We start from the raw sequence: 15,990 nt of genomic DNA, 5'->3' as shown, positions 1-15,990 counted from the left end.
CATTCTTGTAAATCTTTTCTGAATCCTTTCAAGTTTCACAACATCTTTCCAATAGGAAGGAAACCAGAATTGCACGCAATATTCCAACAGTTGCCTAACCAATGTCCTGTACAGCTGCAACATGACTTCCCAACTCCTATACTCAATACTCTGATCAATCAAGGAAAGCACACCAAATGCCTTCTTCACTAACCTATCTACCTGCGACTCCACTTTCAAGGAGCTATGAACCTGCACTCCAAGGTCTCTTTGTTCAGCAACACTCCTTAGGACCTTACCATTAGGTGTATAAGTCCTATTAAGATTTGCTTTCCCAAAATGCAGCACCTCACATTTATCTGCCGTCTCCCACAGCTACCTGGACTACACCTCCTTACACCCCCACCCCTCTGTAAAAATGCTATCCTTCACTCCCAATTCCTCAACCATATCTGCTCCCAGGAGGAGCAATTCTACTCCAGAACCAGGAGGTCTCCTACTTCAAGGACCACAATTCTCCCTCCCACGTGGTCAACAATGCCCTCCAGCACATCTCCTCCACGTTCCGCACCTCCACCCTTGAACCCCACCTATCCAACCACAACAAGGACAGAAGCCCCCGGTCCTCACTTTCCACTCCAACCTCCAGATACATCATCCTACAGTCAGGCCCCAGCAGAGGTATATTTCCCTCCCCACTCCTTTCAGCATTCCGCAGAGACCATTTCCTCCGTAACTCCCTAGTTAGGTCCACACACCCCTACCAACCCACCCTCCACTCCCGGCACCTTCCTTTGCAATCGCAAGAGGTATAATATCTGCGCTCACACCTCCCCCCTCACCTCCATCTAAGGTCCCAAAGAATTCTTCCACATGCAGCAGAGATTTTCCTGCACCCCTAAAAACCTTATCTACTGTGTCCGTTGCTCTTGATGTGGTCTCTTCTTCATTGGGAGACTGGATGCCAACTTGCAGAAAGATTCAGAGAACATCTCCTGGACACACGCACCAAACAATCCCACCATCCTGTGGCTGATCACCTTAAACACCTAACCCTAACCCCCCTCCCATCCCACTCCACCAAGAACATACAAGTCCTGAGGATCCTCCACTGCTAAATCCTAGACAGCCAACAGCTGGAGGAAGAGCTGCAAATCTTCTGCCTTGGGACTCTCCAACCACACTAAATTAATGTCAATTTCACCAGTTTCCTCATCTCCCCTCCCCCTACCTTATCCAGATCCAACCCTTCAACTCGGCACCCCCTCATGAAATGTCCTACCTGTTCATCTTCCTTCCCACCAATTCGCACCGCCCTCCACTCTGACCTATCGTCATCACTCCCTTCCTTCATCCACCTATCACATTCCTAGATTCCTTCCCCCCCCCCCCCCCCCAGCCTCATCTTTCTCCCATTTATCTCTCAGACCCCCTTGGGGCCCCCCACATTCCTGATGAAGAGCTTATACTTGAAATGTTGACTGTCCTGCTCCTCGGATGTTGCCTGACCAGCTGTGCTTTTCTAGCACCACACTTTCTGACTACATTCTGCAATTAATGTGTGAAGACACCCAGACCTACCTAAATCTCTCTCTACTTAAAACAACAGTGTTTCTATTCTTCCTGCCAAATTAGGCCTCATATTTTCTGTGTATTACACTTTATCTGCCAACTAACAATGTACCTATATCCCTTTATGGACTCTTTGTACCTTGTTAACCCTAACTATTTTAGTAACATCAGCAAATTTGGTGATTATATAGTCTTTCCTTCATTCAAGTAGTCCATATTGATCATAAGTAATTGAGTATGAGCACTAATCTCTGTGGCACTACATTGGTTACAGTTTGCCAACCCGAAAATGACCTATTTATTCTTAACAGTTTTCCATTAGTTAGCCAATCCATGTGAACATATCACCCTCAATACCGTAAGCTCTTACCTTGAGCAGTAACCTTTTTTTTTTAAAATGTGGTACCTTATTCAATGCCTTCTGGAAATCAAAAGATGTTACATACACTGATATGTGGCTTCTTTAAACATTGCTGTGAAGAAGAGCTTGAAGATTTGGAGATGTATCCTTACTCTACATTGCTAGCTACCAAAAAGGCATCAGACATCTTGCCACAGGCATAAAACCTATCAAACCATAAATAACGCTGCATAAATCGCTCTCAGAATATATGCCTAAAACCACAAATTTCTATATTTTAAAAACAATATATCATAAAGAAGTAAAACTTCTGTATTTTGACTATTTCAAATTGACCCCTCTTCTTTACAGATGCTGTCTCACTATATTCTAGGTATCCTCACTTCAAACAGCAAGCCTTCATTAGGAGCAAGACTCAATAGTTTCTTGGGGCTTCTGTGGTGCAGTGGTAGTATCCCTATTTCTAAGCCAGGAGGCCATCGTTCAAGTTCCGCTACTCCAGAGGTGTATCATAACATCTCTCTGAACAGTTTGATTAGAAAATCAAGAGTTTCTTGCAACAGTCAACTCCTGATAATGTGCCAGCAGGTGTAGAGCTTTATCTCCTGGTTTCCTTCTGTGTGACTAAAATTAAGCAACACCTCAAAAGCAATCTCCAGACAATATGTGCTGGTTTTAGGAACTGAAATTAGTACCCATCTTTTTCACTACCAAATAAATCTCTGGCATTATTCCCAATTTCAAAAAGGAAGTAAAGTTCAAGCAACTGTGCTTTACTTTGCAAAAGTAAAAATCATGTGGATGACGTGGAGTTTATTAAAAATAGTTGTAACTAGTTTCCTCAGCTAAAACATCAAGTCCCAAAAAGAGTAATCCATTAGAATGTCAAAAAGACAAGCAATGAGCCCTGAAATAATTCTTCCTTCAATCCAAAAACGGTGCCAATCTCTAGTCCTTCCATATTAGGATTGAATTTATGGCTCAAGGATAACCACAAAGCCACACCCATCTTGTAAATGCTCGTCCATTAAAGCACTTCTGCAGAATAACACAGGCTGGAGAGCACAGAAACAGAAAATCATGATTTGTGTTCAAATTAGTTGTTTTGAAATAATGACACTTTGGAGCTTATTCTTTATTTTGTATTACTACTAGAATTAGTATATTAAAAATAAGATGTTACATACTTCAGATTCACCAGCTTTCTTCAGAAGAGCCTCTGTAAGTTCCTGGATCTTTTCTGAAGGATTCGCATGACTGTCCTGCATCTTTGCTTTTTCATTTTGAAGCTGATTAATAAGAACATCTTTGCTCTTTATAGTTTCATTTAGCTGCTCAATTAACCTAAAATAAAAGCACAAGTTTACATAATGTTCCACAAAATTAAATTCACATTCCATGGAAAGTGTGAATGAAAAGTGCCAGATACATTAATCCCTAAATTTATTGAATATTGTGCAACTGATTAGTTTCATAGTACACTGGCAGCTGTGCTTTGAAGAGTGTATTATATTTATCACACTAATGTTATATATTGACTGTTCCTTGGATAGTCACTGACATGTGAATTAAAGAAGCTACTATTTCCTATAAATTCAAATATGTATGTTATGAGCAAAACTAGTAATATATTTAATGGATTTCAAACATTGCAACAATTTGCAATTTGAGAAGATTTATAGCTCAGGTTGAGGTTCAAGTTGTAAGTTTGCTCGCTTCATTGGAGGCTCACTGCTGATGTTAACTAGCATGGTGCCGAAGTGTCTGAGAACAAACCTACCAGCTCAGCAAGCAAACTTCCAACCTGATTGCAACAATTAAACTGATAATATCAAGACATAAAGAAAAGCAAGTCAGACTCATTTATGGTAGAGAATGATGCCATTTAACCCAGCTAATCAATCAATGCTGAATAATTACAATAAGATTTTTTTACTCTAATCACTTAGTAGTAGAATCTAACATACTATCTGCAGTCCAAATTCCTCGCTGTTTGTTCAGGTTAACTTTCAAGACTCTTTACAGCTTTATCGAATCCCATTCTTTTCTAAAAAGATAACCCACTCTCTGTCACCTATTGTGTCAAGTATCGTCATCATTTACAGTGTAAATGTCCAACTCCTTAAAGTATAATTTAACTCCGCTCTTTCAGAGTAAACTGAAGCATCCTCTACCCTTTCATTGTGTAAAATAGTCCCTTCCTTTTAAAGGATGTTTTGACATTGGAAAAACAAAATGTAAAATAACTGACTGTTCAGTCTCAGTTCTGTTCTTGTTTTGCTCTGGAAGTGAAGGAGACCCCATACGGTTCTGTCTGTTAATTGTCAAAATCTGTTTCTCCAGATTCATACTTCTAATCTTCTCCTGCTCTGCAATAGCAGCCATCTTTTCCAATTCTGCTTGGGTGGTTTTAAGATCCTGGTTATAAGAACAGGGAAAAAGTTGGTTTTATTAAAGTAAATTTCATCTTCAGTAATCATAAAAGATTTTTCCTTTCCCACCCAGCAAAAATACATTTTCACATGTGAAAATACATTTTCACATTTTCACATTCGTTCTTCTTTAACACACATTTTGTTAACACGAATTTGTTGTAACTCAATTAACAAATTGGGAACACTGTTTCTAAAGCGCAAATTTTTAAAACATGTGTCGGTTATAATGCGATTACATCGCCAAGACTTTAAGCACTATTTCTAAAGCATGATTTTTCTATAATACGGGTTGCACCAGGACACAACCATTGCGCTATAGAAGAACTACCTGCATTAGAAAATAACAGAAAATGGAAATTCTATTGTACAATAGAATCAAATGTTATTATGTTTAATAAAAAGTAGGTGATTTGAAAGGGAAATTAAACAAAATGTTATTTTCTCAGAGAGTTGAGTGTCTTTGGAACTCTCTTCCTGAAAAGAGAGAGAGTGGAAATAGAGTCCTTCCTTGAATAGGTTTCGGGTGAAGGTAGTTCCAGTTGAGCAATACGGTGAAGAGTTATCAGGATAATCAGGAATGTAACCTCACATTAGCAATCCAATTTAACATGAATTTACCAAATGGTGGAGTAGGCTCAAGTGGATGAATGACCTGCTCCTCCTCCTAATTCCTATGCTTGTATGAAAAAAAAGAAATCAACAGACCCCGAATCTTCACAGAATGTGTCCTCATCGCTTACTGTAACTTTAGTGAAAGAACAGTGAACCCCAGTTTAACATGTACATTGTTATTTACAGATGTTCCAAGGGCCTCCTGCTAAACAGAGTACAGGACATCAGAAACAACCCTCAGACATTCAGGACTGTGAATTTGGGTATAATGGATGGTTGAGTTTATTTGTGTCATAACACAAGAGAGTGAGTGAGTACCTCCTGAACATGCACTAATCCAAGAGTTTATCTTGTATCCAAGCACACTCCATTCTAAAAGTATGCCTCAAAACAAAAAAAAGGATAATAAAATGGTGACAGGATAAGAGATACCAATGAGAAATTAGCAGTAGTGCCAGAAACAATAACTACTTCTCGACGTACTAAATTTAGTTGATTCACAATGAATACCTCAGCTACGATTCCTAATGGAACAAATCATTACCAAAGATTCGGCTACTTTTGGAGCATTGTGTGCAATTCTGGTTTCCCTCCAATAGGGAGGATGTTGGGAAACTTGAAAGGGTTCAGAAAAGATTTATGAAGGTATTGCCAAGGTTGGAGGATTTGAGCTATCGGGTGAGGTTGAATAGTCTGGGACTATTTTCCCTAGAGCATCGGAGGCTGAGGAGTGACGCTAGAGGTTTATAAAATCATTAGGTGCTTGGATACAATAAATAGGCATAGTCTTTTCCAGGGGTGGAGAGTCCAAACCTCAAGGACATGGATTTGGGGGGGGGGGGGGGGGGGGGGGTGCAAAGATTTTAAAAAGGACATAAGGGGCAATTTTTTCATGCTCAGTGTGATGCATGTATGGAATGATCTGCCAGAGGAAGTGGTGGAGGTTGGCATAATTACAACATTTAAAAGGCATCTAGATGGGAATATGAATAGATAGGGTTTAGAAGGATATGGGCCAAATGCTTGCAAATAGGACTGGATTTGTTTAGGATATCTGGTCAGCATGGACGAGTTGGACTGAAGGGTGTGTTTCTGTGCTGTATAACTCTATGACTCCAGAAGTGTCTTGCCAAATAGACATGAGGCTTGTTTCATCTTTGGCTTAAACAAGTTGATAAAATATAAAACATACTTGCCTCTTCCAAAAGATGGATCTGGTTACCAAGGAGCTGTTTAACCTGAAGTATCTCCTTCTGCGCTCCATCTTTCACACGCTGAATTTCTGCATCATTGTTGCCAGCCAAACTCTCCACAGCTTTTCTATTGTATTTAATATTAAAGGCAAACTTTGTAAGAATTTTATCATGAGAAATTAATTGCATGTGTTTTGGACAGAAAGGAAAGAAAATCTTTCAGAAGATTTGGAGTGCTGGTGTTGGACTGGGGAGGACAACCACCTGATGAAAGAGCGGTGCTCTGAAAGCTTGTACTTTCAAAAAGACCTGTTGAACTATAACCTGGGTGTTGAGATTTTTAACTTTCAGAAGGTTGTCATTCATTGTTAGCAGATTAGAATTGAAATAGGGTAAGGTTTAAAAAATGAAACTAGAAATATATTGGTACAAACTGAAGTGCTTTTCATAGAACAGATCATGTTTTGGAAAACTTTCCCAGTGTGATACAGCTAACATTGTACAAATTTGGTATCTAAGCATAAACTATTTATCCATATTTTTTCAGTAGATATATACAAAGGTTTATAATGGAGGAAGAAATTATGTACAAATCCAAAACAAGGAGATAACCATAACCCAATACCTACAAGTTATGTAGCAACTCCAGCGAACACTGCTTGTTTAAGGATAGCAAAACATTTAACCAAAGATAAAATCAGTTTATTACAAAAATTGACTACAAAATGTATTCACAATGGCAAAAAAGATGTTCTTGACACGGCCACATTTGAGGTTTGTACAGAACTGACCATTTAAATATCGTTTGGAGTCTGACTCATCAGAATTGAGCTGGTAAAAATGATAGGGTAGCGTATGTTTGTAAATCCACATCTTTATTTACTAAGTTCCAAAATGTCTAATAGATCAATATTAATTGTCCAGTAGCTGTACTCTGAAACAAAAACAGATATTATTTTTGGAAAAGCTCAGCAGGTCTGGCAGCATCCATGGAGAGAAATCACAGTTAACATTTCAAGTCATTACCCTTCTTCAGTTCTGACACTTCTGCCATTTAATAAGATCATAACCTATCATCAATTTCCATTCTGCTTTCTATCCTAGCCTCCATACGCCTGCAGTCCAAAAATCTTGAACATACTCAGCAACTGATTAACTGGAATTGACAATTTCTAAGATTCACAACCCTCTACATGGAGGAATTTCTTATCTCAACCCAAAAGGAAGCTCTCCACTACCTTTTCAAAGGCAACTAGCGATGGGCACTAAATGCTGGCCCAGCCACTTATACCCACATCACGAGAGTGACTAAGTAATAAAATGTTCTTCGCTGACATTATATTCCTTAGTTTAAATTGCAACTACTCTGTTGCACTTCTGATCTGCTTTTTTTTCCACTTTCTCCAGAATACCTCTGTTCTTCGTGCCTTGGTTATCTTCTATGATATGCATTTTTACGAAAGGAAAGTCAATGTTGTGGTGTCGGGTCTTCATGACTGTTTAGTTTGCAACTTGAAGTTTCATTATCAGAAATTAAAAAAACAATTAAATGTGAAACCAAAAGAGAAAATGCTGGAAAATCTCAGCAGGTCTGGCAGCATCTGTAAGGAGAGAAAAGAGCTGACGTTTCGAGTCTAACTGACCCTTTGTCAAAGCTTGGTTTCAGATTCCAACATCCGCAGTAATTTGCTTTTAACAATTAAATGTGGTTTTGAACGGCATACTTAAGACCTGAATATATAAGACTTCATTTAAAAAAAGGTGACATATTATACAAATATCTTTGTGTTCAATCAATCATAACACAAATATACAATTGTTCTATCACTGGACTGGCTATTTGAAAAAATCCAAACTGCTCATGTATTAGTTCTTTCCTGCTTACTTTAATATTTTGATCTCTTCCCATTGATTAAACCTGCATTTCTTTTTAAAATTGAAACAGTTCCTTAAAACTTTTTAAATTCCAAAATCATAAACAAACTCAAACAAAATCAGCAGAGCTACAGTTACTGAGTCTTTTCTATTTCAATTCATTTCTCATATGCTGTTGAGCATCGTAATTAAATACTTCCAAGAGGTTCCCTCAATGCTAATTCAAGAAATATCATACATAGATAACAAGTGGCTTGCAAATAGCAGGAACCAAAGATTGAATATGTACCTCTTTAAATATTACTGCAGATTTAAATATACCTCTTATTGTTACATTATAATCATCCAGTATCAGTTGATAGTAAAAGAGGTTTCGACTACTTTATTTAATAACTAAATGCTTCTCTGCACTGAGCACCTAAATAGGTAGAAAAAGTGCATTGCGAACAGAGACTAAATGTTCTGAAATTGGGTCACTGGACTTGAAACATTAACTCTGCTTTCTCTCCACAGGTGCTGCCAGTCTTCCTAAGTTTATAGTCATAGAAATGTTCAGCAAGGATACAGACCCTTCAGTCCAACTCATCCATGCCGACCAGATATCCCAACCCAATCTAGTCCCACCTGCCAGCACCTGGCCCATATCCCTCCAAACCCTTCCTATTCATATACCCATCCAGATGCCTTTTCAATGTTGCAACTGTACTAGCCTCCACCACTTCCTCTGGCAGCTCATTCCATACACGTACCACCCTCTGCGTGAAAAGGTTGCCCCTTAGGTCTCTTTTATATCTTTCTCCTCTCACCCTAAACCTATGCCCTCTAGTTCTGGACTCCCCCACCACAGGAAAAATACTTTGTCTATTTATCCTATCCATGCCCCCCTCCCCCGACCTCAGCAATTTCAGTTTTTGTTAGAGACTAGAAGATCCCTAGTCTGTGCTGACTTATTTTGAGAATTACACTTAGCAATGACTCAACAATGCTGGAAATCTGAATTACATAAACATGGTTGACCTGAAACATTGACACTCTTTCCCTTGTCAAAGGGAACTAATGCTGCCTGACTTAATAGCTCAGCAATGCTGGGACGGGCAGTGAATTCGACATAAGAACAAAAGAAATAGGAGCAGCAGTGGGCCATCTGGCCTGTACAGCCTGCTCCATTCAATAAAACATGGCTGATCTTTTCGTGGGCTCAGCTCCACTTGCGTCTCCGCTCACCATAAACCTTAATTCCTTTACTGTTCAAAAATCTATCTTTACCTCTGCACACTTAACTCTACCACTCATCTTGAGTCATCTGAAGGGTATGATTGTGGACTTTAGGTCAGGGTAGGATCAGACTTTGCTATGATACCCTGTATGGCTAAATACCGTCCTGACAATAGTATGTGGGTTAATTTGTCAAGAATAAATACTTGGATACGGTTTCAGTCTAATGGAACTGTATATAAAAAGGAAAAGGGGACGCTTTTTAGAAGTGTTATTCAGGGAAAGTACATTAGTGCAATACTATTTTGTACTCCAAATTTTAAAAAAACTGAAAACATACAATGCCTGTGAAAGATTTAGAAATTTACCAAATGACTCTTGGGTCTTTTGAAACAGAATTAAAATGTAAAACCAGGTTTAATATTTGACCAGTACTTACGAAGCTTTGACAAGTAGTTCCTGTTTCTCCTTCAGTTCACGCTTCAAACTCTCCAATTCCACTTTGAGTTCAATATTCTGCAAAGACAAAGCCCACCAGTTAATAAACAAAAGATAAGACTGTCAAATTGTAGCTAACCAATCAGAATATTTAAAGGCACTAGCCTTCAATGTTCTATGAAGTACAAAGGATGTAGAAATACACGTTGAACAATGTGTCCTGGCTCATGATACTGCAGCTCCAATTCAGGTTCTTAAAATAAGGAGCAACACCATAAAATTGGCTTCAGCAGCTTCCAATAAAAGTTGGTGCTTGGTAAAACAAAAATTTCAGGAAATTAACGTACTTTGCCAAAATATTAAAATATTCAATTTTCCACTGAATCCCATTCAATGTTGAGCAATATCTACCTTAGTGAAGGAATATAGATAAAGGAATGTGGAAATTCATGCATTACGCAAACCAACCGCAACTAACAAAAATTGACCAAAGACAATAACTGTGTTCCAACACTGAGTAAAAGGAAACAATATAGAGATTTTCACAGGTCTTTGCAGAACAGCAGATAATGTGGTAATACATCAGAAGCTATTCAGTATCTACTTTGCAGTAAAACGGAGCAGAAAGTGCTAGTTTAGGTAGGTTTTGCATTTTGGTGATGGATAGATTTAAATTAAGAAAATACTAATGAATAGATGTTTAATATATGAACAAAATGTCAAGGATTTAGAACTTTTAATCAGATTTCTAACATAATCTACCCTTTAGTAACACACCTACACAGGCAGAATGCTAAATCTTATGAATAGAAGCATTATTACAGTCAGACAGTTGTCACAGTGCACATATTTTACAAAGAAAACATCCAGCTTTCACAACCGGAACCTATTTGTAGTGTAGTTAACACAGCAAAATATTCAGAATTATTTGATGGCTGAATGCAAAATTCAGAAAGAATGAAGGGTTATTAGGTTGAGGTGGCTGTTTTTACTGACCCATTTCCATCCCAAAGTTCAGTGCAATTAATTAGATTTAAAAGGAGAGAATCTTCAAAAGGTGACAAGTGATGCAGTGAGTGAAATTAAATATATCAAATAATAGGGCCAATTGAAGTTCCCAAAAATGGTGCATTATGAGAGAGATAGACTTTATATAATCATTTACATAATACAGGAACTAGAGATTCTGGATTAAATTGACATTTGACAAAATGGAGGCCACTAGAACAGTCATTTAGAACATTATTTAGGGTGAGAAGAACATGGTCAAGTATTTAAGGGGTAGCGAAAGTCAAGATAGAGAAGGAAGCTCTTGGTGATGAACTGGATGTGGACTGTGAATCTCAGAAAGCTAGTGGGCAATGAAGAGGAAATAGAAACAGGAGTTAGAATGTGGTGTTGCAGGCAGGCACCAGACAGGGCAAGTTTGAACTTGCTGGTACCAAGTGACATGAAATCCAGCCTCACATCGATGATAGGCAGGTAATCTGACTGCAAGGTCATTGAAAAAGGTAAAATATACACAATAGGACTGATCCTGGTGTACAGAAAACTGTAACTAGGACACAAATGAAAAATATTAACAAGCCAAAGTCAATGTAGGTGAATCACTTGCCACAGAATAACTACATTCGGACTCACTTTGGTAGTCATGGCACTTTTGAGGCTTGTTAAATGACAACCCCACCAGAATTTGATGCCAGATCATGGACCTGAAAAGTTTCTCTCACCAGAGATGCTACTTAGCCAGAGTACCTTCAGCCTTTTATATAAAAAAATATTTTCCCCAATTTCTAACATTCCGTTTCCTTCAAGGAGGAAACAAAAATCCTGTTTTACAGACATCAATTGGCTGTGGCTGAAAGCTGGATAAGAGTTCACTCGGTTACCCTCATAAATGTGCATCATTTGCATTAAAATGTACTAGCATGATTTTAATCTCTTACCATCTTAAAGATATCCTCACTGCCATCATCAAACTTCTGTTGGACCCGCTCCTCCAGGAAGTAAATGCGAAGTTTGAGGTTAAAGTTTTCTTTTTTTAGTTCAGTAATTGCCTGCAAGAAGAAAAATATGACGTGGCAGCAGGTAGAGTGCATCTTCCATTCCATTTAACAATGTATCTTAATAATGAAATGGAAGTTTTAACTTGCATAAACTTTCTAATAGTGCTTGAACCATTTGGTGGCCAAAGTCATCAGAGGTCTCATTTGGTTTTTGAAATCTCAATAGAGCATGGGTAGCATTCTTTACAGGAACACTGTCAGAAATGGGAAAGTGCTGTGTAATATAATCCACTTAGGACAATTAATGTTTTATTGAAACACCTGTGACTAGCTTTGAAAGTTTAAACATTCCAAATACAGAAAACAGTCACATTAGTATTTATACATTTAGATTTTACTATTGAAGTTCAATAATGTTGTTGTAAGGGAATTTAGTTTAAAAATAAGAATGTCTCACTTCAGTCATATGATGACAGATTGGATCTCCACACTGAATGCAGTACAGCAAAAGTTTGCTAGATTGTCCCTGTGATGAAAGTGTAAAATTCCTGTCCAAACTTTTGTTCCTTTGCTCTGTTTAATTTTCTCCCTTGCTACTTACCCCTCTACTCCACTATTGCATAATGTGTTAATTGAATCCTAAAAAATCCAGGCATGTCAAATTATTGACAACACATCAAGAAAGTTGACTACGAAAAGGAAATTCCCAGCACACCTTTCCTACCGTGGATGCTTTCTACAAGTTGTGATGAGGAACAGGAGATGTGGGAAGGAGCTCTTTGGATCATTGGGTGTTCTAGAAGTAGAGGTTCTGAACAATGACACATGAATCATTCTCTCCTGTTTGGCACATTGAGGTGGCCTTTGAAAAGCCTGTTACTTGGTTCTAATATTGTTTCACTCTACTTTGCATCCTATCAATCAACAAAACATTGTTTGAATAAAAATATTTGCCAAACTGCACACAACTCTGAAAACAAAACACCTCAGTTTTGTCAATGGGTGTTTGGGAATCAAATTGAATTTGGTGTCCTGAAAAAATACAAAAGCATATAAAAAAAGCACATAAAAATTCTGCTCTTGAAAAAATATTTAGCATCTGATCACAACGACTGTCCACTGAGAACACAGTTTGTGCAATTCCACCCTTTTATTCCAATCTACAAAAATGTCTTCGTTTAATATTCAACGGATTTGAAGAATGAACATCAGCCAAATTAATAGCTCCAAAATTTTAAGTGTGTGTATGTGTGTTAAGAGGCAAATCTCTTCTTTGAAGCAAAATAAAACTACAGACCAAGTGGAAACGAAATCAATCGTAAAGTATTATCAGGTGCATATAAAACACACTGTTGCAGCACAAAGACCACAACTCACTCAGATTAAAATTCAAACATCTTTCTATGCGATAGTGGTCATATGACAGTTTTGTGTTATATTCTATAATAAACAACATTTCAGGAGGATACCAAATAATAGATTCCTGAAACATTTGGCTAAATATTCAATGCTATGGTTTGCAGTTAAAAGAAAAGTCACAATGGAAGCAGGATATAAGAAACAATCTTTGGTCAAAATAAATATTCGGAATCCATTCATCGTAAAAGATGCGCAATGCACTAAGTAAAATACAAATGCTTCTGAATTGCAGAAATATACAAAAATAAATATTTACCAAATTAAATTATGGACATCCACAAAATTATGCAATAGTTTTAAAACACACATTTTTAAATAATTAAGTCTTCCTGTTACACTCAATATTACAGGTAGTTCTCCTGTAATGTGTTTATTAAACATGATTCAGCTGTAATGTGATTTGTGAATTATGAACCTTTTCTCATCCCCGGTGCTACCTAAACAAGAAAACCCAGTCTCAGGATCCTCTTGTCTGTAAAATGCAAATTCAACATGCTCAACTAAAACAGGAATGCACTCAGCTCTGCAAGCCTGGAAACTTAGCTTGAAACTGGGAATTGTAGTCTACATTTAGAAGGAACTTTATTTCAAACAGGGAGAGAATCTGGAGGAGGACTTCCACTTAGACATCATGTGGTCAGTCGGCGTGCAGGATTTGTAGTGAAGAGCTTCGTGAAAGGTTCAGTGCTATAGTCAGTGATTTTAATGTTAAAGCATTAAATTTACTGCATTATTTCATTAAAATATATGATTTAAAGATTTACTTAGACTGTGCTGTTGTTTATGTTAGGCTAACTATTATGTTTGGTTTGATTTTTAGTGATATTTTTGGTGGTTTTCCCCTAATCCTGTTTTTCCCCATAGACCCCCATTATTTATATTGCGCAATTTTCTACGACACGCATGGGAACACAACTACTGTGTTATAGAAGAACTATCTGTAAAAGTTTCCGATCAGGTCACAATAAAATGTCAAAATCTCTGATATGATATTTGATCAACTGGAAAATCCATGTAGAAATGCTAACACCAGCTACACCTGTAGGTGGCACTCAGAAAAGGGTTTACAATATGAATAAGCGGTCTATACGGAGTTAAAATTCACACCATGGCAAGTTTTCAGATATATCCAAGCAATAGACCGATATCAAAATGTCCTTTAAAATTTAGCTGCACAGACCATTTAAATTTGCTTATGGCAAATGCACAGAGTATATTTCTCACAAAACAATATCTGCAAGACACCTATCAGGCTACAGCCTAGCAGGAACTTCCCTTTCTGGGGTATGTCTCAGTCTTTGATCATCATTTTAGAATTAGCTTTGAGCAAGTATTCTTAGCCTTTCAAATTTAGTTTATGCAGTAAATGCTAAATCAGTAAGGATGTGATTAAGAAATGTAAGGCACCTGCAAATTTGATTAGGAGGGAAAGTAAAATTTGAGTACTGAAGCTTTTCAAGTATTTTTGAACTCTAGTTGATTCTGAAGCAAAAGAAAAGCACTGTGGTTAGACCTAAGTCGACCACTCAAATTTGAAGAAGCAAAGAACCCATTCGGTTACAGATCTAATGATTTGAATGTTTTGTCTGATATCCAGAAATGCTCACTGCTAATTACAAGTACTGGGCCAGGTTCCATAGATAAAGGATGGTGAAATGCTCCATTGAGAATATCACACAGGTTAATTTCCAAATCAGATTCTAAATAACAGGCTTCAGATTTGTTTTAGATCTCAGAAATTAGTTTCCCCACAGAGAATGTAAGGAAAACTGAAGGGGAGAATTGCTGCAAAATTGACATATTGCCTTCGTAACCTTGAACAGAAGTGATTTCTTATCCAGAATCATTATATCTTTTATGTGGGAGTAACTTTTTTATGTTGGCTCCATAATGTCATTATGTCAGAGTGGGACTTGACTAGATCAGCCAAATTAAGAGTGAGTACTCATGGTACAAGGAGACATGAATAAGTACTGTACGAGTTAGATAAGGGGAATACAGGGGATAAAACATTAAAAAGGACCGAATGCAGCTGCACATATAGGACTGTGAAACTTGGGCTAGAAGCTGAGCTAGGGATACCAGAAAGATAGTGAGTTTTAGGACAGGATTACAGAGATCATATGCTGCAACAGTGGAGGTTTTGTGGTGCAATGGGTAGCATACCATGTCTCTGTTCTAAAACTCCAGAACTTGATGCCCAAGGATGGTGCAATCGTAGCACAGCCAAAAGGACAGAGCACCAACTTGGAAATGTTTCAAAATATGCCAGTGGCTGGCAGTCAGCTATGTATTGGAAAGAAATGGGATGCCCAATCATCACCATCTGTAGCTCAAGGCTACAGCATCCATTTAAAATGTAGATTGTCACAGCAACTCCAACTACATTAGGAGTTTGGAGGAACAGGCTTCCCCAGTTCATTGGGCAGCTGGTGTGGATTAGATTGCTGCCAACAGCATGGATATGTGATCCTGGTCTGGCTCAGGTAAATTCAGGGCCTGTCTTCTTGCCATGACTGTGGTGCAGGTTGTGATGCTGTGGGTCTGACCTAATTTTGGGCACAGAACTGAAGAAGTATATTCCAAAAGAGCCATCATTACTTTGGGTCGGTGTTAGAAGGGAAAATTTCTGTGGCAACATTCACTGCTGTTGTAACCAATAAAAAATGTTTTTTTGTGGCCAGAAATCTTTATCGTTACCTTGCTATTGTGTCCTCAATGCAAAGTGTCCCAAGGTGTTACATTCATGAAACAAAAATTTGATGCCATGTCCCATGAAATATTACTGCAGATAATCAAAGCTTGTTTGAAATGCTTAGTGTCTTAAAGAGCCTCTTAAAACAAGAAAAAAAATTAGGAAAATTAAGTAGGGAGATGGGCCCAGT

At 37.9% G+C, this 15,990-nt stretch overlaps 1 protein-coding gene across 2 annotated transcripts in view; it reads right to left on the bottom strand.

Annotated features, from left to right (window-relative positions):
* cdk5rap2 (CDK5 regulatory subunit associated protein 2) overlaps positions 1–15,990 on the bottom strand; it is a 132,017-nt gene that overhangs the window by 100,475 nt on the left and 15,552 nt on the right. For both annotated transcript variants that reach the window (XM_072566089.1, XM_072566086.1), the window contains exons 4-8: positions 11,627–11,737; positions 9,682–9,758; positions 6,156–6,279; positions 4,164–4,330; positions 3,100–3,256 (exon numbers count right to left, since the gene is read on the bottom strand). In XM_072566089.1, coding sequence (XP_072422190.1) covers positions 3,100–3,256; positions 4,164–4,330; positions 6,156–6,279; positions 9,682–9,758; positions 11,627–11,737 — 636 coding nt within the window. The remainder of the gene's footprint in view (positions 1–3,099; positions 3,257–4,163; positions 4,331–6,155; positions 6,280–9,681; positions 9,759–11,626; positions 11,738–15,990) is intronic.

Source organism: Chiloscyllium punctatum, chromosome 49 (genome assembly GCF_047496795.1).
Source record: "Chiloscyllium punctatum isolate Juve2018m chromosome 49, sChiPun1.3, whole genome shotgun sequence".
Classification (NCBI taxonomy): domain Eukaryota; kingdom Metazoa; phylum Chordata; class Chondrichthyes; order Orectolobiformes; family Hemiscylliidae; genus Chiloscyllium; species Chiloscyllium punctatum.
This window is presented reverse-complemented; position numbering and strand designations above follow the sequence as displayed.